The sequence below is a fragment of the Entelurus aequoreus genome, linkage group LG13 (genome assembly GCF_033978785.1).
Source record: "Entelurus aequoreus isolate RoL-2023_Sb linkage group LG13, RoL_Eaeq_v1.1, whole genome shotgun sequence".
In the NCBI taxonomy this organism is placed as follows: Eukaryota; Metazoa; Chordata; class Actinopteri; order Syngnathiformes; family Syngnathidae; genus Entelurus; species Entelurus aequoreus.
In genome coordinates this window covers 24,670,881-24,695,222 of record NC_084743.1, presented here as the reverse complement: position 1 = coordinate 24,695,222, position 24,342 = coordinate 24,670,881, and the positions used below count along the sequence as shown (strand labels likewise).

Here is a 24,342-nt window from a genome sequence, read left to right as displayed (position 1 = left end):
GCTTTTTACAAAAATCTACTACTCTGCTTGCATGTCAGCAGACTGGGGTAGATCCTGCTGAAATCCTATGTATTGAATGAATAGAGAATTGTTTTGAATCGGGGAAAAAATCGTTTTTGAATCGAGAATCGTGTTGAATTGAAAAAAAAAAATCGATTTTTGAATCGAATCGTGACCCCAAGAATCGATATTGAATCGAATCGTGGGACACCAAAAGATTCACAGCCCTACATTTAACGCCAACATGTTCTTAAAGACGTACACAAAGTTGGTATTTTCTTGTATATTAGTCAAGTCATTCAAAGGGTAAACCAGGTAAGCTATATGATACTAGGAGCTAGCAGCTACACAACAGCTGAGCACACAAGCTAAATATACATAATAAGTGTTTTTAATTGAACAATACAGCAGTATAAAACATGAAATTTGTCAAAATAAACAAGTATTAATTAATTATTGTTGCATATTACTTGCAGATACAAAGTAAACAAAGTAGAAGATAAGGTATCCCGGAAAAAAAGTGACCGTATTATTCAACTTACTGCGTCATGGGCTTGACTTAAGGAAATATTGTGGCCACTAAGTGTCGCCAACAAAACAATTGTCACTCCACTTCATTTTAAAGACAGCAAAAGTCCATTCCAGACAGTAAATAATAACGAGGTGAGTGTTTTTCATAACTTACATTGTTCTCTATTTATAATGGATTAGATTTTATATCGCGCTTTTCTATTGTTAGATACTCAAAGCGCTCACAGAGAAGTGGGAACCCATCATTCATTCACACCTGGTGGTGGTAAGCTACATTTGTAGCCACAGCTGCCCTGGGGTATTTGATTAACTTCACTTGATCAAACCTTTTCTAAAATATTACACTACAACATAATACATGCACTTTATGATTTGCGTTGATATCATATCATTATCTGTATCGGCCAACACGCGAGGCTCCAATCTCAGTATCGTATCAGAAGTGAAAAAGTTGCATCACAACACCCTTACAGTAGACTGTATTGTATTGTCTTATTTGTGTCATGGTATAGAAAAGGAATGTCCTAACTTTTACTGCTTAGGGCCGCTTAAGTAAAGTATACGAGAGCCATTTTGATATTTTTTTATTTTGTTAAAAAAAATGCTAAAAATATTACATCTATATAGACAAATTACATACATTCAAGGACAAAACTTAGTGTCATTTTTGTGTTATAGATAACAAATTGTACTATCATTAGTTATATTTAGGATCTCCAAAGTGCAGCTAGGGGGCCATTTGCAGACCAAAGCTCAAGTTTTGTTGGCCCGCAACATATTTTTGGAAAAAAACAACAACAGTAAAAATGTAAGAAAAACGAGTGAAAGACATAATGAAATGTGAAAAAGCTGAAATTTTGATACTAGTTAATAATAATACAAATTGTCACATATAACACAAAGCTGACACTAATTTTTGAAATATTATGTCTGTTTGTAGCATTTTTTTTTTTTACTAAATTAAAAAATATCAAAAGGTCTCTCACATATTTAGACTTTCAAATCTTATCTTCCCATTTTCAGCTGTTTTCTCAATACCTTACGTCTTTTTTCTCTATGTTCTTACATTTTTACTTTTGTGTTTTTTTCTGGAAACATGTTGCGGGCCAACAAAACTCAAGCTATGGACCTCACACGGTCCCGAGGCCGCACTTTGGACACGCCTGGTTTAGACATTTATGATCAGAGCATGAATATTTTTATTCAAAACATTGTTACATGCTTTTGCTAGTACTTCAATGTCTTGGTTATAGCATGTGTTTCCAAATAATAAAACCTGCTGCAGGCATGAATTGAGCTAACAACAGGCTATGCATACTTTTCTGCCAGAAATATTACCACTATATACAAAATGGCATCAACCTGGAGCATCTAACGCCTCTTCAAGACTCCTGGGTAAAGAATATCGTGGGCAAAGTCCCCGGTCACCTGAAGAGCCAGAAGCAAATACTGGACCTGTTGCTCGATGAAATAAAGGAGGACTACCTGCTCAGCATCAAGTCTGCAATCTGTAACTATTCAGTGCTTCTTACGGCGGTAACCTTTAACACATGCTGCATCGTGTATTTAAAACCACCAACACTTTTTTACATTTAGGATCTTTTAACATTTTAAGATTGCAAAATAACAAATTCAAGTTGAACCTGATTTGAAAATGTCGGAAGAAAATAATTTACAGGTTGAAAATAAAATATGCAGCGGATGATAGATATACGGACTCTGAAAACCTTGTTGGTACCATTCTGTTAAAGAAAAACCTGCATTGGTCAATGACATTCTTGTTATTTTAAGCTTTGTGTTTTGGGTCATGCTGTCGGAGGACCTATTACTGTACCTGTGACTGAGACCAAGCTTTTAGATACTGGGCAACACATTTTTACCAGCAGTCTTTAGATTTCAATGCACCCTGCACAGATTCAAGATACCCAGTGCTGGAAGAATGTGATTTTTTTGTTGTTGTTATGCAACTACCCTTTTCAGTTGTATTTGGACCCTAACACCCATTGAGTTGAGTTTTTCCTTGCACTGATGTGGGACCTGAGCCGAGGATGTCGTTGTGGCTTGTGCAGCCCTTTGAGACACTTGTGATTTAGGGCTATATAAATAAACTTTGATTGATTGATTGATAACACCATTAGGCCAATTGACCATAAACAGTGTGCAGCTGCAGTGTTTATGGACTTAACAATGCATTTCTCAGAATTAATCACAATATCTGTTGGATAAGACGGAGCATTGAATGAAACAAAGCTGCACAAGTAGGTCTAAGCTGAGAAACAAACCTCCTGACTTTGAGCCGTGTATGCAAAGCATGCATGCACCACCGTGCTGCCTACATTAGAACATCTGTCCAGGTTTTACCAAGATGTCCAGTCCACTATGTTTGATCCAATTTATACTCTCTGATTGCAGTGAAATATACATTCAGTGATCCGGTAGAAATAGATGAGGACCCAACGAAAGACCTTCCTCCTCACAGGCTTGAGTAAATTTGCCTACATTTTAAATGATTTGAGAATGGAATTGTACATTTTGACAGGGGTGGGATATTTTTCAATTATTTTTTTCATCTTCCACTGTCAGATTGGTGTGCGTGCCAAAGGAATGGAAGGACTCCTTCGTCCATGCAAGGAAGAGGATGATCAATTGGCTCTATTCCTTCAACCCGACCATGCAGCAGGTGCTCCACCTGTGGCATGTTTCTTACAAGTATGTATTAAATGATGCATTTGTTACTTGAATTGGACCTATGCATTTATGTCAAAGTGAATTTGTACTCGACATGTCCCGAGCCGATATTGAAATGTTGGGGTTTTCATACCTACCCTTGATTTCGGAGTAGTTTCCCTTGATCAAGCCCTTTCTTACATTCCACACTACAATGTGGACACTTCCTTACCTTTCAAAGTACACACATCACTTGTCCATTGCTTTCTTTGGGCTCATATTAAGTTATCAAAACTAGAGATGTCCGATAATGGCTTTTTTGCTGATATCCGATATTCCCCAACGCTTAATTACTGATACCGATATCAACCGATACCGATATATACAGTTGTAGAATCAACACATTATTATGCCTAATTTTGTTGTGATGCCTGCTGGATGCATTAAACAATGTAACAAGGTTTTCCAAAATAAATCAACTCAAGTTATGGAAAAAATGCCAACATGGCACTGCCATATTTATTATTGAAGTCTCAAAGTGCATTATTTTTTTAACATGCCTCAAAACAGCAGCTTGGAATTTGGGACATGCTCTCCCTGAGAGAGCATGAGGAGGTTGAGGTGGGCGGGGTTGAGTTGGGGGGTAGGGGGTGGAGGGGGGTGTATATTGCAACGTCCCGGAAGAGTTAGTGCTGCAAGGGGTTCTGGATATTTGTTCTGTTGTGTTTATGTTGCGGATGTTCTCCCGAAGTGTTTGTCATTCTTGTTTGGTGTGGGTTCATAATGTGGCGCATATTTGTAGCAGTGTTAAAGTTGTTTATACGGCCACCCTCAGTGTTACCTGTATGGCTGTTGACCAAGTATGCATGCATTCAATTGTGTGTGTGAAAAGCCGTAGATATTATGTGACTGGGCCGGCACGCAAAGACAGTGCCTTTAAGGTTTATTGGCGCTCTGTACTTCTCCCTACGTCCGTGTACACCGCGGCGTTTTAAAAAGTTATACATTTTACTTTTTGAAACCGATACCGATTATTTGGAAACCGTTACCGATAATTTCCGATATTACATTTTTAAGCATTTATCGGTTGATAATATCGTCAGTCCGATATTATCGGACATCTCTAATCAAAACATTTACAATGCTTTAACAAGGCTACAAAACACTCAAAAAGCACACAAAATAGCACTGAGTACAGTAGCTAAGGACTGAATGAACACTGGAGGGTGATCAGCCTGCCCACAATGGATGTGCTGCCAGGCGCAAAATGGCTGTGCTGTGAATCACACAATTGGTGGGTGAAATGTTTGTACACTGAGTGAGACAAGGTTTGTACGCCAAACCATATTTTTTTGCATATTTTCAGTGGTTTGTAAATCAAAAAGGTTTTACAAGGGGTAATGTGAATGGAGCTTCCACTGTACTATGATTGGTGATAAAATTGTGTAGAATTAATATTGATATAGGCCAGTACTCAAAGCTGTAATAGCGGTGTTGCATCAGAAGGGAACAACCTCAACGACCATCCCATACCTCAACTTCCCCAAAACCTAAACACCACTACCCCACTACCCGCCTCCCCCCACCCTGAAAACACAATAATAAATACAAAAATCATGATTTTACTCAACAGAACAGCAACAACACACAAAAATCATCCGTATTTCAAAATAATTTTGTTCATGAATGCATCTCCTTCGCGACGGGCGCATGCACGACTGTGCGAGTGTAACAGAGGCCAATCAACTTCAAGAATAGTTCTGGCGGTCCGGGAGATTCCCTGTGCTTTTAGCTCAGTAGTCAAGATGCTGGCTTTTCACAACCGCAACCTGGCCCCGCTCGGAGCACTAGAAAAAACAACCCAGCCGAGAGAGAGAGTACATACTCGCTACAAAAAGCAGAGATGTCTGTGACTGACAGCTATTAACACCAATCATTGCATTCCGCCATCAAAATCGGGGGTCCCTGATCGGGTAGGGCCCCTGGGTTTCAGCCTAAGTAAACCTGTGCAATAAGGCGGCCATAGGGGCACCCCTAATTTGTACACATCACATCTGAAATATGGCAATTTGTTGAAACTAAAATTGTGTCCCATATTACACGTCATCTTTCAGAGAGATGCGACTGATTGATACTGAGGAGATCCGAAGCAAAACAGACGCTATGGAGTTGTCCGCATTTCAACAAAATTCCAACGGTCAGATCGGCAACATCAGAGGAATCCTTCTGAACAAGTGAGGAAAACCCCAATGCTTCATTTACTCAATTTATTGCCAGCAGTGTTTATACGAGGGGAAAAAAGGGGGCACCAACTACATAAATACAGCAAGAAATATAAGGAATATCTGACTAGATGTGATTTTATTGACCTAGATGGCTTCCTGAAGTGCACAACATCTACTACCATGGGAATCGCCGTAAACTGATACCGACCCAAAAAAACATGGACAAGCTCCAGTCGTTCTATAATTGTGCTGCTACATTAATGGCCACCCAGCTGCAGGATCTTGTGTTGGACTCCATGGAGGACTATACAAGGTTGATTTGTGGGGACAAGGTAAGGACATCTCCAACATTATTACAGGTCTTAGTTTTTCAGTGGGCTACACTCTTGCATTGTTTTGATTTACTTTCTTTCTCAGAGCTCAGAGCAGGCCTGTGACTACCCGGGCTTTATGCTGCACCTGATCCTGGAGGACATAGATATTACCATTGAACCAGATGTCAAATCATTTGAGGACATTCTCCTTAATATGTTTGAGTTCATGCTCAGGTCTGTTAGCATGTTGCCACGCGTGGAAACCAAACTCTACCCAGACTGGGTAAGTAAAGTGTTTGAGTGAGTTTGTTAGATAATCACTTATCAATCTGTTTCTCTTACAACGTTAACTTAAAGGGGTCATATTCTGATTTTTAATCTACATTTGAAATATCTACTTGTGGTCTACATAACCTGCTTTGGTCATAATTTTGCAAAGAGTTTGCTTTACAGACCAATCTTTTTGTAGTGTTTGAGTCAGGGACTGAAAATATATGTTAGAATTACATTCTACTTTTTATTACAAATGGCAACAGTGACAGATTTTAGCATCGGACTGTACATGTATGAGCCAGAGCTCGACCTGGAGCCATAGGAAAGGGAAGAGGAAGAAACAAAACCAAGCCTTGAAATAAAAGCGTCTCAAAGGTGTGTTTATTAGCTTTCGCTTTCAACGCCTTTCAGTGCTATAAAGCTATAAAAATACAGACTAAGTGTTACTATAATGTCGACGTGGAGGGGGGCGTGGCCTGCGAATCTGCAGCGAAGCGGGGTGTGCCAGGACCGGCTTCGAGATCAGCGACAGGTGCGTAGATGGCCCAACTGGGCCTGGTTATCTAATCACCTGTCACTCTGTTAAAAGGCAGCAGCCAGGGAGGAAAGGGGTGGTGGAGCTGGAGCGAGAGACAGCCAGAAAAAGACAATTGCTGAAAAGCACCTGAGAGACTTTATCACGAAAACAAAACAGTGTTGTAACCCTGATCCGGGCTGTCATGTCGATGCTTGGTGGTCTGGAGGACCCACGGGAGAGAAACCTCCACAGTCGGTCTCCTAATTTCAATATACACAGCATGTTTATCTCTGAAGTCTGTAACAATAGCAATGCAATAGCTAGCTAACGCTAATGCAACATCGCTAACGTACCATTAAAAATAGTCTATCTTGGCAAAAGCAAGGCAAGTTCATTCATTGATCACAATTCGTACACAATGCAATTCAAAGTGCTTTAAAATAAATTATAAGAAGGCAAAACAATAAAAATAATTATTCAAGTTAAAATCATAAAACGTAATAAAAAACAATCCTAATTCAAAATAAAATCAAAGAGTGAGGGTAAAATACTTTCAGTTGTCATATGCAGAACTGAATAAAAATAATTTCAGCCTGGATTTGAACATTGCCAACCATGAGGCCTGTCTCACATCTTCTGGAAGACTATTTTAGATTTTAGGAGCATAAAATAAAATCCCCACCATATTTCATCCTGACTCTGGGTACCAGCAGCAGATGGCTCCCTGAGGTTCTCATAGTCCAAGATGGCTCGTATGGTTCGAACATGTCAGGGATTTACTTTGGCACAGGACCATGAAAAGACTTGAACACAAGCAGAGCTGTTGCAAAGTATATTGTTTGAGCAGCAGGAAGCCAATGCAGTGACCTAAGCACTGGACTTGAATGGTCATATTTGCTGGTTCTAGTCAGGACTCGAGCAGTAGCATCCTGGATGCACTGCAGCTGCTTTACAGTTCGTTTAGAGAGCCCAGTGAGAAGGCCATTACAGTCTTCTAACCTGCTGGAGACAAAAGCATAGATTAGTCTTTCCAAGCCTTTTGTTTGATTTTGGCAATGTTTTAGGTGGTAAAAAGCTGCTGACGTTATTGCTTTAATGTGGCTGTTAGACTTTAAATCTAAGTCCATTATTACCCCTATATTTGTAACCTTGCAGGGGGAGAGTCTCAATGTGATGAATAATAGTTTATATTTGCTTATGTGGGCTACACAAATGATTTTGGTTTTGTCTCAGCTGAAGAAAATAGTTTTGCATCCACACACTAACCTGTTCGATGCAGTGACAAAATAAATTAACAATTAACAATCTAGTGTTATTAAACCTATCTCTTTATTGTATCCACCGTTGCCATGAAAAGTAGTTCCTCGGAAAATCCTTCTCTATATTGTCGGCTGCGGTTGGTATTTAAAGTGATTTCATTGACACGAAACACAAAAGTTAACCAGGCACTTTTACGGTACTTCTTCAGATGAGGCTGGAGATTTATGTAAAGATCTATGCTGTTTTTTTTTACAAACAATAACAAATCATTTTTGATCATTGGGTTTGTTTGGACTACAAACGCCACCATAGAAATGGAAAATGGCTGACACACCCCAAGCGTGTGTATGGAGGTATTGGCAGTTGGCATACATCACAAGTTAGGGCAACTCTTTAAAGAGCTTGTTTGGAACATTGTTTGAATTAAAACTTTCGGCACTTATGAGGATCTCAAATACACAAAAATGGGTGCCAACTGGCAAGAAAAGCGGGTTTTGCATAATATGACCCCTTTAAGATAATTTAGGATTGGAAAGAAATATCAGATAGACTGTGCTTGAGGGAGAAATGTGTTTTTTATTACTTCGCTCAAGACATCGTTGACAATGCTCAGCAAACAGATAACAATTTTGGAGGTTATCATATTTAGCAGGACTTAAACTCACAACTCTCCAGTCCCAAGACCAAGTCCTTAAGGACAGAGCTGCTGCCATTCTATTTCAACCACGGAAAGAAAATATTTGTATTTTATTGTGTTCTTCTTCTCCCAGACAAGTAGCTCTGGGGAAACACTCAAACCCGTCATCTTGCCAGAAATCCTGACAGCCCAGGCGGAAGAGGTTCGCAAGGTTGTCTATGCCGAGTATGTGAGGCCAACAGAGTATATCCACGAGTATGATAAATATGCTTCTTTGATAAACAAAGAGGCAGAGGCAAGCATGGACCGTTTCCTTAATGAGGAACAAACCTTTCAGGATCTCATGAACGAGGTGATCAAATACCAGCAGCTGATAGACCAGATCCAATACACATCACGTAAGGTATGGGGTTCTATCTCGATAATCATCATTCCCCATAGCACAATAAAACAATCTAACTTAAAGGCCTACAGAAATGAAATTTTCTTATTTAAACGAGGATAGCAGATCCATTCTATGTGTCATATTTGATCATTTCGCGATATTGCCATATTTTTGCTGAAAGGATTTAGTAGAGAACATCGACGATAAAGTTCGCAACTTTTGGTCGCTGATAAAAAAAGCCTTGCCTGTACCGGAAGTAGCGTGACGTCACAGGTTGTTGAGCTCCTCACATCTGCACATTGTTTTCAATCATGGACGCCAGCAGCGTGAGCGATTCGAACCGAGAAAGCGAAGATTACCCCGTTAATTTGAGCGAGGATGAAAGATTCGTGGATGAGGAAAGTGAGAGTGAAGTATTAGAGGGCAGTGGAAGCGATTCAGATAGGGAAGATGCTGTGAGAGGCGGGTGGGACCTGATATTCAGCTGGGAATGACTAAAACAGTAAATAAACACAAGACATATATATACTCTATTAGCCACAACACAACCAGGCTTATATTTAATATGCCACAAATGAATCCGCATAACAAACAGGGAAGATGCTGTGAGAGGCGGGTGGGACCTGATATTCAGCTAGGAATGACTAAAACAGTAAATAAACACAAGACATATATATACTCTATTAGCCACAACACAACCAGGCTTATATTTAATATGCCACAAATTAATCCGCATAACAAACACCTCCCGTCCATACAACCCACCAATACAACTCAAACACCCACACAACACACTCAATCCCACAGCCCAAAGTACCGTTCACCTCCGTAAAGTTCATACAGCACATATATTTTCCCAAAGTTATGTACGTGACATGCACATAGCGGCACGCACGGACGGGCAAGCGATCAAATGTTTGGAAGCCAAAGCTGCGTACTCACGGTAGCGCGTCTGCAATCCAACTCAAAGTCCTCCTGGTTGTGTTGCTGTAGCCAGCCGCTAATACACCGATCCCACCTACAGCTTTCTTCTTTGCTGTCTTCATTGTTCATTAAACAAATTGCAAAAGATTCACCAACACAGATGTCCAGAATACTGTGGAATTTTGCGATGAGAACAGACAACTTAATAGCTGGCCACAATGGTGTCCCAATATGTCCGCACAATCCGTGACGTCACGCACAAACGTCATCATACCGAGACGTTTTCAGCAGAATATTTTGCGGGAAATTTAAAATTGCACTTTACTAATCTAACCCGGCCGTATTGGCATGTGTTGCAATGTTAAGATTTCATCATTGATATATAAACTATCAGACTGCATGGTCGGTAGTACTGGGTTTCAGTAGGCCTTTAAGAACTAGGAAGGATGTTGCTTGTTTAAATGTGGTACAACCTCATACTTTGGGTTTCAGGTGGTACGTCTCGGCATGTTTGAAGTGCAAGCCCACAAGCTCATTCAGACTCTCATCAAGCGTGCTCAAGATTTACAGCAAAAATTGGTTTTACGGATGCTACAGGGCCACCAGGAAATCAATACCACGTTAGTTACTTTCCCTTGTAAAAAAAATGCAAAGTGAATGGTTTCAGAAAAATATGTGATCTTTTAAAAACTGTACATTAGATCCTAAACATAATAGAACTGACATGTAAGTTTTTAGTCAATTTTGACTTATACATCTGAGTATCTACATTCTTCTTCCAGATTGGCGTTCTAAAAAACAAGATTGAAGTTTTGCTTTTGTAGTCAATAGTATTTGACCTTAATCTCAGTTGCAGAATTTACACTAGCTGCAGGCTGTGAATGAATCATATCCTTCAGATGTGTGACTGACTACAATCTCTCCGTTTCAAAGGCTGTGCGATGAATTTGAAAAGATTGCAGAGAAAGCACTGAGCACGCCGCCGGACACTCATTCATTGATGGAGTTGAAGGTATCCGAGCTGAACCACACACCCTGTCGAGTACACTGGAAAGTTAGTTCCGTGCTACTCTGAAACCACACATGGGATTGTATTTTTTAAAGTTTCACCTTTGATTGATTGATTGATTGATTGAGACTTTTATTAGTAGGTTGCACAGTGATGTACATATTCCGTACAATTGACCACTAAATGGTAACACCCGAATAAGTTAAGACCCCAACTTGTTTAAGTTGGGGTCCACTTAAATTGATTCATGATACAGATATATACTATCATCATAATACAGTCATCACACAAGATAATCATCAGGGTATATACATTGAATTATTTACATTATTTACAATAAGAGGTGTGGGACGTGGAGGGGGGGAGGGGTTAGGTTTGGTTGTTATCCTCACTTCAGTCATCAACAATTGAGAACAGAGAAATGGACATTGAAACAGTGTAGGTCTGACTTGGTAGGATATGTACAGCAGAGAGAGGGAGAGGGTGAGGGAAAGGGAGAGAGAGAGAGAGAGAGAGAGAGAGAGAGAGAGAGAGAGAGAGAGAGAGAGAGAGAGAGAGAGAGAGAGAGAGATCATAAGAAAAAGTATCTACATTTGATTATTTACATTTGATTATTAACAATCCGGGGAGGGTGTTAGTTTAGGGTTGAAGTTGCCTGGAGGTGTACTTTTATTTCGGTTTTGAAGGAGGATAGAGATGCCCTTTCTTTTACACCTGTTGGGAGTGCATTCCATATTGATGTGGCATAGAAAGAGAATGAGTTAAGACCTTTGTTAGATCGGAATCTGGGTTTAACGTGGTTAGTGGAGCTCCCCCAGGTGTTGTGGTTATGGCGGTCATTTACGTTAAGGAAGTAGTTTGACATGTACTTCGGTATCAGGTAGGTGTAGCGGATTTTATAGACTAGGCTCAGTGCAAGTTGTTTTACTCTGTCCTCCACCCTGGGCCAGCCCACTTTGAAAAAGTGGGTAGGAGTGAGGTGTGATCTGGGGTGGAGGTCTAGCAGTAATCTGACTAGCTTGTTCTGGGATGTTTGGAGTCTAGATTTGAGGGTTTTGGAGGTGCTAGGGTACCAGGAGGTGCATGCGTAATCGAAAAAGGGTTGAACGAGAGTTCCCGCTAGAATCCTCATGGTGCTTTTGTTGACCAGAGAGGAGATTGTATAGAGAAATCTCGTTCGTTGGTTGACCTTTTTGATTACCTGTTGACCTTTTTGATTACACCTGTACATGTAAAGTGTACATTATGCCCCATGTCAGCGCCTATTGTACCTACTGTAGGAAGGGTATTCATATGGCCCCATTCGTCACGGTTTACCTGACTCATGAAACGTGACAAATTGGGGGGGGGGGGTGGGGGGGGTGCCCTATCTACTTTAGCCGCCAGGTGGCAGTAGAGTGTTAAATATCTTAAAATTTATTTTGTGGTAATTCCAACTCTGACCACAGCGTCCGTTGCTAAGTAGAGTAGCGCATTCTATCATTTTCAGCAGACTGCATTGCAAAATGATTAAATCCCCCTCTCCCTCTGACCGGAGATCCAACCAGGAATTGGGCTGTATGAATCCCTTCCCTACTGTAAACATAGTCTCATAAAATTTAAATTAAATATTTAAATTTTTAAAAAAAAGTAACGTAGGCCTGCGCTGAACAGGTTTTGTTGATTGATATATTGTACCACCAATCTTTTCAGTTAATCAATTTTATTGTCAGCATTATTATGACAATACATCTAAGCCGATGATGTCGTTGTTGCTTGTGCAGCCCTTTGAGACACTTGTGATTGAAGGCTATATGAATCAACTTTGATTGATTGATTGACACCAATATAAGCACTAATCCTAATATATTATAATGATAATTGTTTGAGTAACGTTTTTTATTTCTCATTCGTATATTCTACCATTGTGATTGGAAGGTCAATAACTTTTAATTATCCCAAATAAGTAAACAAACAATGAAAATAATATTGACTCTCAATCTATGTTAGCAAAATTTGCACTTCAATAGATATTGAACAACTTTAAGTGCAGTTTTTTTCCCCAAGTTGGAAGGTTTTTTTGTGTTTACCCTGTCCAATGAATTTGACATACTGTCTTGTTCTTCCGTGCCAATGCCAAAATATTCTCACAACAGGACATTTGGCTTTGCAATCATAATTTTTCCTCCTAATTTCTGTTACCTTGCTGTGCTTCTCACTAGCGACTAGCGAGGTGCTGTCGCTGTTGGAAGTTAGCAGTCCCGCACCCACTCACAGAGACAAAGATTGTGTATGGCTGACAAGAGGGTTCACTCTGTTAATCTAATTCTGCTATTGAATGAACGTGCTCGGGTACTGAGAGCAATGCACATGGTGAATCCTGTTTGGAAGCAAGAGACAAAGAAAACAAACACATACTGTATGTACATGGCAATATATGATTTTGAAATATCAGGTTAATTTTCATTTATCATTTCAATATTTGACTAATTATATATAAAGCATACTTGCCAACCGTGAGACCTCCGATACCGGGAGGTGGGGGAGGGCGCGGTCGGGGTGGGGCGGGGGTGTGGTTAAGGGCGTGCTTAATAGGGGAGTATATTTACAGCTAGAATTCACCAACTCAAGTATTTCATATATATATATATATATATATATATATATATATATATATATATATATATATATATATATATATATATATATATATATATATATATATATATATATATATATATATATATATATATATATATATGTATGTATGAAATACTTGACTTTCAGTGAATTCTAGCTATGTATATATATATATATATATATATATATATATATATATATATATATATATATATATATATATATATATATATATATATATATATATATATATACAGTATATATATATATATATATATATATATATATATATATATATATATATATATATATATATATATATATATATATATATGTATGAAATACTTGACTTTCAGTGAATTCTAGCTATGTATATATATATATATATATATATATATATATATATATATATATATATATATATATATATATATATATATATATATATGTATATGTATATGTATGAAATACTTGACTTTCAGTGAATTCTAGCTATATATATATATATATATATATATATATATATATATATATATATATATATATATATATATATATATATATATATATGTATATATATTTATTTTATTACACATATAAATAAAATAAATACTTGAATTTCAGTGTTCCGTGGGATATCCAGTAGATGGCAGTATTGTCCTGTTTAACTTCTCCTCCGTTCATGACTCGGCCACCGTGTTCAATGGAGAAGTCTGTTATACAAAATGTACAGGCAACATAATTACATACCCCTTCCCTTTCGAACTGTCCTGGATGAACTGAAATTGTGCACTCTACTCTCTAAAAGCCGTAGATGTTATGACGTCATTGGGCAGGCAAGCTGTTTATATCGTGGGAAAGCGGACGTGAGAACAGGCTGTGCCCACTCAGGTCCGCATTGAGCTGGAGGGGGCGTGGCCTCCAGCTCCGGCTGAATACCTGGAGTTTGTCGGGAGAAAATCTCTGCCGGGAGGTTATCGGGAGAGGCGCTGAATACCGGGAGTCTCCCGCTAAAAACGGGAGGGTTGGCAAGTATGATATAAAGTAATGCAATAATTACATTCCCACTTTCAAGAGTAATTCAGTTACTAATTCAATTACTTTTTGGGACCGTAACTATGACTATTTAAAAGACTAACAACTCTAAATTGTCTGTAGGGGAGTCTGATTATTTGTCTCTGTGTACAAAATCTTCTAGGATAGGCTCCAGCTTTCCCACAACCTTAAAACTGTATCAATGGTATTAACAGCTATTCCCATTTGTTTTTTCTTCCAGGCCTTTGTCAAGAAAGTGAAGAACATTGAGCTTCCTAAGTTGGAACAAAGGTTGTCAAACTCCAACATGCAGTTGTGTTCCCTGATAGACTTTGTCTCCCTCTCACCGTCGGACATGGAGCTCAACAAAAAGACCATTCAGTGGCTTAGGCGTCTGCCATCCATCTTTGAGGATAACCAGCAGATAGTTTCTGAAAAGACAACACAATATCAGAACAGTCTAAAGGTTTGATTCTCACTTTTGCCAAGAAGCTAATGACTGGGGAAAAAAAACATTAAAAATGAAGAAAGTCATTAAGTATTAGTAAGGTTTTTTTGTATGTTGGTTCAATAATTGCAGTTGTTCCGGGAGCTTTTTGAGGAAGAACTAGACACCTACAGTGTACAAGTGGAGGAGTTTACTTCCTTTGGTGAACTGGAGGATCTCGGCAAGTACTTGAAGAAAGCTCAGGCCCTCAATAGCAAGCTGGACACCGCAATAGAAAGGGTAATTTAGAATGCTTTTACACAGAATTATAACATACGTCATTTTTATTGCTTTCAGAAGATGCCATATATCGACTAATGTAGGTAAGTGAATTGTGTCAAATGTTATCCGGTCCCTCAAGGATTTCAGACTGAAACAATACAAAAAGAATGCCATTGTAATTGAATAACACTAACACATACACTTGTAAACGTGTTAGCATATTCGCTAATGCTAACAACGCTAGCTTGATTACATTACAATAGCACGTACAAATATGCATGAAAAACACTCCTTCAGACATCACACATGGGACGGTTTTGTAAGTATGAATTGTCTTAGGTATGTTGTAAAAGTGATGAATATAGAATCCTTTCGAGCCGAAACGCTATGGACTGTTATACTTCTGGTTCAAGGCACGAAACCGGAAGTACATTTTTTTTAACCAGCAGCATCTGCAGTGAGCGAATTTGTCCAAAAAAATGAGCAATAGCACAAACAATAACACACCTTTTCAGTGTCTCTGTCAATGTTAAAACAACTATTTGTTGAATACAAAACAGTATGGCCGTTAGCGAAGAAAAATCCATAAATTAGCTGCACCCTGTTCAGCGTAGAAAAAAAGTAGCGGCCTTATATTCTGAAAAATATGGTAAGAGAATATGCTTCATTTGCATACAAATGTGTGCAGTTTGGAAACTAAACGTTGTTTCACTCGTTTTATTACCACACAGAGTACCGAAACCTAACTTACAAGTTAACACGACAGCACATTTTCTAAGCGCATTGTCAAATCACTGTATGTACTGTAAAACCAACCTGACAAAGGCTCCCTCACTGTCAAATGGCTTCTTTCTACTGTCCACATGTACAGTACTGTAAATTATTGTATTTTAAATTTTTTTGTGCATTCAATACCATGTTTACTAATTTACTCTTTTTCATCCTTTTGAAAAGATAAATGACTTCAATCTAGAAGAGGAAGCATATGAGTGGCCCTCTTCTCAGTACCCGCTGCGAAAAAAGGTCCAGGACAAGTTAACCCCCTTCCTGCGTCTGTATGAGACAGCCCATGACTTCCAAACCCACCATGAACAGTGGCTTTATGGTCCACTCTCAGGTGTCAACCCAGACAAGGTAGAACATTTCTATCTATCTAAAAAGCGAAAATCGAAGCAAACTAAAACCTTTTTGACCATGATTTCAGATATTCAATCTCAGATTTCCACTGCTCCGTTCAGCAACTTTCCATTTAAAACACTTTTATGATCTACAATTCACATGCAAATATGACATGTTTTTGTTTTTTCATGTTTTTATCTGCCCTTGTAGATAGAAGGGGATGTGGGGAATTACTGGCGCTCCCTGTATAAACTGGAGAAAGGCTTCACTGAAGTGCCCAATGCTCTGGGTTTAGCCACAGTAATGAAGGACAAAGTGGAAGTTTTCAAAAAGGATGTTCCTATGGTTCAGGTGAGTCTCAAACAAAGCACATTAAAGGCCTACTGAAATGATTTTTTTAAATTTAAACGGGGACACCAGATCCATTCTATATGTCGTACTTGATCATTTTGCGATATTGCCATATTTTTGCTGAAAGGATTTAGTAGAGAACATCGACGATAAAGTTCGCAACTTTTGGTCGCTGATAAAAAAAGCCTTGCCTGTACCGGAAGTAGCGTGACGTCGCAGGTTGAAGGGCTCCTCACATTTCCCCATTGTTTACACCAGCAGCGAGAGCGATTCGGACCGAGAAAGCGACGATTACCCCATTAATTTGAGCGAGGATGAAAGATTTGTGGATGAGGAACGTGAGAGTGAAGGACTAGAGTGCAGTGCAGGATGTATCTTTTTTCGCTCTGACCGTAACTTAGGTAAAAAAAGGGCTCATTGGATTCCACACTTTCTCCTTTTTCTGTTGTGGATCACAAATTTGTATTTTAAACCACCTCAGATACTATATCCTCTTGAAAATGAGAGTCGAGAACGCGAAATGGACATTCACAGTGACTTTTATCTCCACGACAATACATCGGTGAAGCACTTTAGCTACGGAGCTAACGTGATAGCATCGTGCTTAAATGCAGATAGAAACAGAAGAAATAAGCCCCTGACTGGAAGGTTAGAGAGAAGATCAACAATACTACTATCAAGAGACACCGAACCAAACACTGGACCTGTAACTACACGGTTAATGCTGTGCCGCCTGTCGAAGCCTAGCAATGCTGTTGCTAACGACGCCATTGAAGCTAACTTAGCTATGGGACCTCGTCAGAGCTATGATAAAAACATTAGCGCTCCACCTACGCCAGCCCTCATCTGCTCATCAACACCCATGCTCACCTGCGTTCCAACGATCGACGGCGCGACGAAGGACTTCACCCGATCATCGATGCGGTCGGCGGCTAGCGTCGGATAGCGCGTCTGCTATCCAAGTCAAAGTCCTCCTGGTTGTGTTGCTGCAGCCAGCCGCTAATACACCGATCCCACCTACAGCTTTTTTCTTTGCAGTCTCCATTGTTCATTAAACAAATTGCAAAAGATTCACCAACACAGATGTCCAGAATACTGTGGAATTTTGCGATGAAAACAGAGCTGTTTGTATTGTGATACAACGTGTCCGAATACTTCCGTTTCAACCATTGACGTCACGCGCAAACATCATCATACATAGATGTTTTCAACCGGAAGATCCCCGGGAAATTTAAAATTGCACTTTATAAGTTAACGTATTTCATCATTGATATATAAACTATCAGACTGCGTGGTCGGTAGTAGTGGGTTTCAGTAGGCCTTTAACAAGCTATCAAATTCAAATTCTAAACAGCACAGTTATGTAAAATCTGGTAATTCTGTATTTCCATCAATATATTCACTTTTATACTTTTTCACCAGGTACTTTGTAATCCAGGTCTGCGTGAACGCCACTGGGAGGCTTTGAGTGACATAGCTGGCAGGCCCTTACAGACGGCCGACGAAGAGGCCTGTATGTCCCACTTTCTGTCTTTGAACCTGGAAGAGCACCTACCCACATTTGAAGGCATCAGTGAGGCAGCCAGCAAAGAGTATTCACTGGAAAAGGCTTTGGAGAAGATGACCAGTGAATGGGGTGATATAGTGTTCAAACTTCTGCCCTATCGTGAGACGGGCACAAGCATCTTGTCCTCTGTGGACGAAGTGCAGATGCTGCTGGATGATCACATTGTAAAAACCCAAACCATGAAGGGCTCTCCTTTCATTAAGCCTTTTGAGGTGGAGATAAAGTGAGAAAAGAGAGAATGCCATGTTTGGTTGTTGTTGGAAGTGTTGAGTTCGTTATGGATTTTACACGTTTTTACGTACTAGGGCAGGGGTGTCAAACTCAAATACAGAGTGGGCCAAAATTTAAAACTGAACAAAGCCGCGGGCCAAGGTTGAACAAATTAACCTTTTAATAGGGACCCAAACAAGTTTTGCATTGAATATTGAACAAGCAAGGCTTATATAACTTTATAGTGACATGCAAAATCGAGTTTCAAATAATAATAATAATAATAAAAAAATATCAATGGCATATCAAATACAATTTAAATAAAAGTGTAATGCCTCTTTTCTATTTGCAGCCTTCTGAGGTAAATATCAACATTAACTTTTTCCACAGGCTAATAAATTTGAAAATAAAATAACAATGAATAAACCAACCATTCAGGACTTTAAACTGCTCAGTTTGCAACACACCGATCTAATCTGATGTGCCCAAGCCAGATACCTGCCATCTTTTCTTGGTAGCTAGTTCATTAATGTCGGGGCTCAGGTTTTGAGCTGAGACAACCTCCATTATCGAACAAAGTTGTTCATCAGTCATTATACCTCGTAGTCCACCCGGAATACAGTCTTGGGGGCGTGCCTTAAATGCACTGCATTTATCGTCCTCTACAAGCTGTCGTCACGTCTGCTTTTCATCCAAACAACGTGCCGGCCCAGTCACAAGATATGTGTGACTTCCGTACGCACACTCACGTAAATGCAATGCATACTTGGCCAATAGCGATACAGGTTACACTGACGGTGCCCGTATAAACAACTTCAACACTGTTAGAAATATGCGCCACATTGTGAATCCACACCAAACAAGAATGACAACCACATTTCGGGAGAACATCCGCACCGTAACACAACATAAACACAACAAAACAAATACCCAGAATCCCATGCAACCCTAACTCTTCCGGGCTGCAATATACCCCCCCTCCCTCTCCGTGCGTCGGTTGAGGTGGGCGGGGTTGGGGGGGGGGGGCGGGGTTTGGTGGTAGCGAGGTGTATATTCCAGCCCGGAAGAGTTAGGGCTGCATGGGTTCTGGGTATTTGTTTTGTTGTGTTTATGTTGTGTTACGGTGCGGATGTTCTCCCGAAATGTGTTTGTCATTCTTGTTTGGTGTGGATTCACAGTGTGGCGCATATTTCTAACAGTGTTAAAGTTATTTATACGGGCACCGTCAGTGTAACCTGTATCGCTGTTGGTCAAGTATGCGTTGCATTTACTTGTGTGTGCGTGCTGAAGCCGCACATATTATGTGACTGGGCCAGCATTCGTTGGACTAGGTGAAAAGTGGACGTGACGATTTTTGGGAGGGGCACTGAAATTTGAGTCTCCCGGGAGGGTTGGCAAGTATGAGAATTAGCGGTGAATGTGGTGTTACCGCGGCACGGCCGCTGAATATAATCGGCGGACCAGCTCTAGTGTTAATTTGATATTGCCTCAAGGGCCAAGTGAAATTACACGGCGGGCCACATTTTGCCCGCAGGCCAGAGTTTGACACCCATGTACTAGGGGAACTTTGTAATACATTGAGCCTGGTTACATGCACATTTCCAAACGTTTTTGGTCCCCTGCTGTTCAGTTTTCAATCAGGAAAAAGATTTGCACTGCACATGTAAACGTGTGAAATCAACCGTTCCGGGCCCCAACCTATGTGCGAATGAACCGTTTTGGATTGCTGGGGTACGCCTGTTCACAACCGTTTAATCACGCACCCGAGACCTATTTACTCTGACGTCAGACGGAACGTCATCACGTTTACGGTGTTACGTCGAGTGACACTTCAAAAGTGGGGCGGGAGAGACATGAAAACGAGGAAGAAGAAGGAGAAATACAAACAAACAGCATGGCGAGCAAAAGTCAGCATTACTGGTGTGACGAGGAGACTACGGTCTGCCTTAGCATTCTGAAAGAACTTAACGTTATGGCGCGTATAGATGGAAGAAAGCACAGGAACGGTGACATTTATAAAAAAGTGTGAAGACTTGCGCGATAATGGCTATGTTCGGACAACCAAGGAGGATAAGTATCGTTGCAAGACGCTCAAGACGGCATACTATAAGGCTAAAAAACAGAACAAGACCAGCGGCTGGAATCCTGCCGGTTTGTCCATTACGACCTAAAGGATGAATTATTGGGGAATAGACCGCTGACATTGGCAGGAGAGGAGTCGAGGGGAGTGGATGTCTGCTTCGAGGGGGACCACGTTGTCGATGACGACCCCGGTAAGTTTGGCTAACATTAGCCAACTTGCTAGCAAAAGTAAAACCCTTTTAGAACAAGCCAAATACTAACCCTAGGCGCTAACACACACGCACTGAAGCCATAATGTAATCTATTTATAGGCTTTCTGCTAGTGACCCCTACTTCTCATGTAAACGGCATACGCTAGTTCTCGCAGTGCATGTAAACACCGTAAACCTAACAATTGGAAAACTGACCTCCGAGGGAAAACTGAACAGCAGGGGACCAAAAACGTTTGGAAATGCCCATGTAACGGCAGTCATTGACTTTGTGTTGAGGTGTGAAACACTGTAGGTGGTGGCTGAGGTCAATCTAAGGTCCATAAGCATGTTTAACCCTCTGAAATAAAGTAGAAGAGTGCCCTTCCTTCTTTAACAAATAAATTGTACTTGCAGAGATTGGGAGGGCACCTTGTTGCTTCTCCAAGAGATCCTGGATGAATGGTTAAAGGTACAATCCACGTGGCTTTACCTGGAGCCCATCTTCAGCTCGCCAGACATCATGGCTCAGATGCCTGATGAAGGACGGCGTTTTACAAATGTTGACAAAACCTGGAAGGACATCATGAAACAAGTTGCAGTGGTAAGAAATTAGTCTGATTGTATTCACTCACTATATCACTCATTCTGCTGAAACAAAACAAATGGAAGGTCTAAAAGGACTGAACCATCACAATAGTATAGAACAAAGGGTAATGGAGAAAATAAAACAGTGTAGATGAGGGGAGTAGAAACAAAAGATCTTGTATTGACGTCCTCTAAGGGTTTTCAGAGTAACAGCGTGTTCAGTACACCTGGCAACGACACAACCACGTGCATGCCCGCGACATAGCTAAAAGCCAGTTCCATATGTATTATTAACATCCAACCATTTATGTATGAGCCAGTGTCAGACCTGGAGCAAAAAAAAGAAGAAACTCCAGAAGAAAGGCTTGAAATGAACGTCCCATTAATCTTATCCTGAAAAGTAGTTTTTAGGAATATCATTCTGTATAGGCGCCAGCACCCCCCGCGACCCCGTAAGGGACAAGCGGTAGAAAATGGGTGGGTGGATGGATGGATATTCCCAGAGGTTGGTGAAGCTGTTGTCCTAAATTAGAAGGCTGAGCTACAAGCTACACTACAAATCGAGCTAAAATCCTGTGACGATCTGTCACATCACGTCGTCTTATGTGTCCTTAGTTTGTGTTTATTTTCTAGCGCTCTTATTTTTGGTTCCTTTTCCTGCATGTCTCGCTGAGCGCTCTTACCCCTCACCTGCCGCTGATTGGCAGCCTGGCCACACCTGGTAGTGGTGGTCAATCAGCTGGCTTCTATAAATTCCTGCCTCGCCTGTTCGTCAGGGCTCCGGGATTATTTCGGTTAGTGACTTTTAGCTGCATGCTGTGTGCATAACGGCTCATCACGTGTTAAATACAATTAAATACTTGTCTTACCTGCACATCATCTTAGGGTCACAACTACCGCAGCCATGCGAGTCGTGACAAATCCATCATTGCGTTGCTGCAGGTTTGCAAAGCAGGAATCTTCAAAGTGCTTGGCACACATGAAGAGAAATATGAAGGCACATTGCCGTGAAAAGTTTGCCAGGCACTTTTTAGTTCTTCAGATGAGACCATAGGGGTGTGTAGTGACATGTGTTGGTTAATACAACCAATAACATTGCATTTTCATTTTTTTTGTCTTACTTTGGGCATGTTTACGTGCAGACTACAAACGCTTGTACATAAATAAAAAAAATAGTATTAGCGCAAAGATCTTTGGGTACATTTCTACCATTTATGGAGATATCCAGAGACGTCACAGGTAAGAAATCGTCACAAGTCAGAGCAAATTCCAAACGGGTTGTTTGGCAAAAGTATGAAGGAAAGCAATATTATTTTATAAATACATTCGCAATGCCGCCACAGTTTGATTTAAAATTTTCGGGACTTATAGGGATCTGGAGTACACAAAAGCAGGTATCATCAGGTAAGAAAAGTTGGTTTTGCATAACAGGTTCCCTTTAATAGAACCTATGTTAATTTTCCTCTTTACTGACTTATAAATGCTACAATGTTGGATACTCATGTTAAACTGTCAGGTTCAAACACTGATGACATCTATTAAACAAGACAAGAAGCAAATAATTTAACAGAGACATAATTCAATTTGGCTCAATTTGAGGAGAAACGCTTGGACACTGTACGCTTGAACAGTGTCTCAGCACGCTCTGCCAAAAGTTTGCACGCCTCCTTCTTTTATTTGGACCTTCCCTGACCACGTGGCAACAGCTGCTTCCAAAGGGACGGGGTCGTAAACAGCCATTGCCTTTGATTACAAAACAGTTCAAAAGAAAAGGTCGGTTCAAAAAAGAGGTCGTTAAAGAGTTCAAAAAAAGAGGTTCGTAAAATAGTTTAAAAAAGAGGTTCGTAAAAGAGTTTAAAAAAAGCGGTTCGTAAAAGAGTTCAAAAAGAGGTTCGTAAAAGAGTTCAAAAAAGCGGTGCCTGGAGGGGAGTCAGGCCCTGCTTCCTCTCCGTTTTGTAGTTCTTGGGTCACGACAATATCTTTCTGTTGATTACAATACATGAAAGAAACAGAAACACCTTCATGTGAATGCTGTGTTTTGCAGTCCTTTTTCGACAGTATTTGCGACATCACATATTGACGGACATACTTATGTTGGCATTTCTAGTAGGGCTGGGAGTATATGTCCAAAAATCACGATTAATCGAACCTTTTACCTTGATTTTGGTTAAGGTACAATATTTGCACTCTCGACTACAACTCTACTTTTTGGTCAACGTCATCCTTATTGTAGCCAAAAGTGTGTCCCGACAACTAACAAGGTATGCATTTTGATTACAAGCTGCTCACGCTGTACTGTTGGCTAAGTGTTTCAATTTTGTTTCAGTTTTCCTCCATGACGTTTCTGTGTAGTGGACTGCATGGGACAGAGTTACTTTGCTGCTACTTCTACTGCTACAGGGTTTCTGCTAGGTTTTATCGTGTAACTCCACAACCAGTACTGTATTATATTGTAGTCGTAGAGGGAGAATTACAAAAGGTAAAAAAAATGTGTAATCGACATGGCAGCTTTATATGTCAATTCCAATTATTTTTCATGTATTTTAAGGGGAACTATTATGCAAAACCAACTTTTCCTACCAATCGGTACCTTTTTTTGTGTTTTCGGGATGTGGATAAGTCCCAAAAATTTTCAATCAAACCATGGCAGACATTTATAAAACAATCATGCCTTCTTTCATACTTCCGCCAAATAAGCTGTTTGAAATGCTCCCATTCTGTGCATTTTCCCAGAATATCTCCAGATATGGAAGAAATTTACCCAAACACTTTTGTGCGAGTCCGCCATTGTAGTCCAACACTGTAGTTAGTCAATAAGCACCCTCCTTTTCTCTATCTTCTTGTTGTGGTGCAGACTGGCTTGTACTTGCACATGCAGCTTCCGCTGTTGCCATTTCTAATACAAAGTAGCGTATAGTTCTAACTTAAATCCGTCCGTAGACCTGATATGGAAGCGCTAAAAACTACAACATAGCTGACGAGGTGAAGACACTGTCGAAGTGGAGGCACGTAAAAAAGGCTGCCCACAAAACGGCGCATCATGAAGACACGGTCAGAAAGCGGCTTGAAACCGGTCTGTAAAACATAATGTAAGCAAAATTTTTAACCAAACACTTAAATGTAGAAAAAAAT

The 24,342-nt window shown here is 40.1% G+C and overlaps 1 protein-coding gene across 2 annotated transcripts in view; it reads left to right on the top strand.

Annotated features, from left to right (window-relative positions):
• Positions 1 to 24,342, top strand: part of dnah7 (dynein, axonemal, heavy chain 7) — a 213,917-nt gene that overhangs the window by 11,242 nt on the left and 178,333 nt on the right. For both annotated transcript variants that reach the window (XM_062067607.1, XM_062067606.1), the window contains exons 5-19: positions 1,861 to 2,041; positions 2,944 to 3,016; positions 3,115 to 3,240; positions 5,313 to 5,432; positions 5,572 to 5,755; positions 5,841 to 6,020; positions 8,558 to 8,827; positions 10,226 to 10,353; positions 10,667 to 10,745; positions 14,638 to 14,862; positions 14,977 to 15,123; positions 16,060 to 16,239; positions 16,435 to 16,575; positions 17,998 to 18,365; positions 21,040 to 21,226. In XM_062067607.1, coding sequence (XP_061923591.1) covers positions 1,861 to 2,041; positions 2,944 to 3,016; positions 3,115 to 3,240; positions 5,313 to 5,432; positions 5,572 to 5,755; positions 5,841 to 6,020; positions 8,558 to 8,827; positions 10,226 to 10,353; positions 10,667 to 10,745; positions 14,638 to 14,862; positions 14,977 to 15,123; positions 16,060 to 16,239; positions 16,435 to 16,575; positions 17,998 to 18,365; positions 21,040 to 21,226 — 2,589 coding nt within the window. The remainder of the gene's footprint in view (positions 1 to 1,860; positions 2,042 to 2,943; positions 3,017 to 3,114; positions 3,241 to 5,312; positions 5,433 to 5,571; positions 5,756 to 5,840; positions 6,021 to 8,557; positions 8,828 to 10,225; positions 10,354 to 10,666; positions 10,746 to 14,637; positions 14,863 to 14,976; positions 15,124 to 16,059; positions 16,240 to 16,434; positions 16,576 to 17,997; positions 18,366 to 21,039; positions 21,227 to 24,342) is intronic.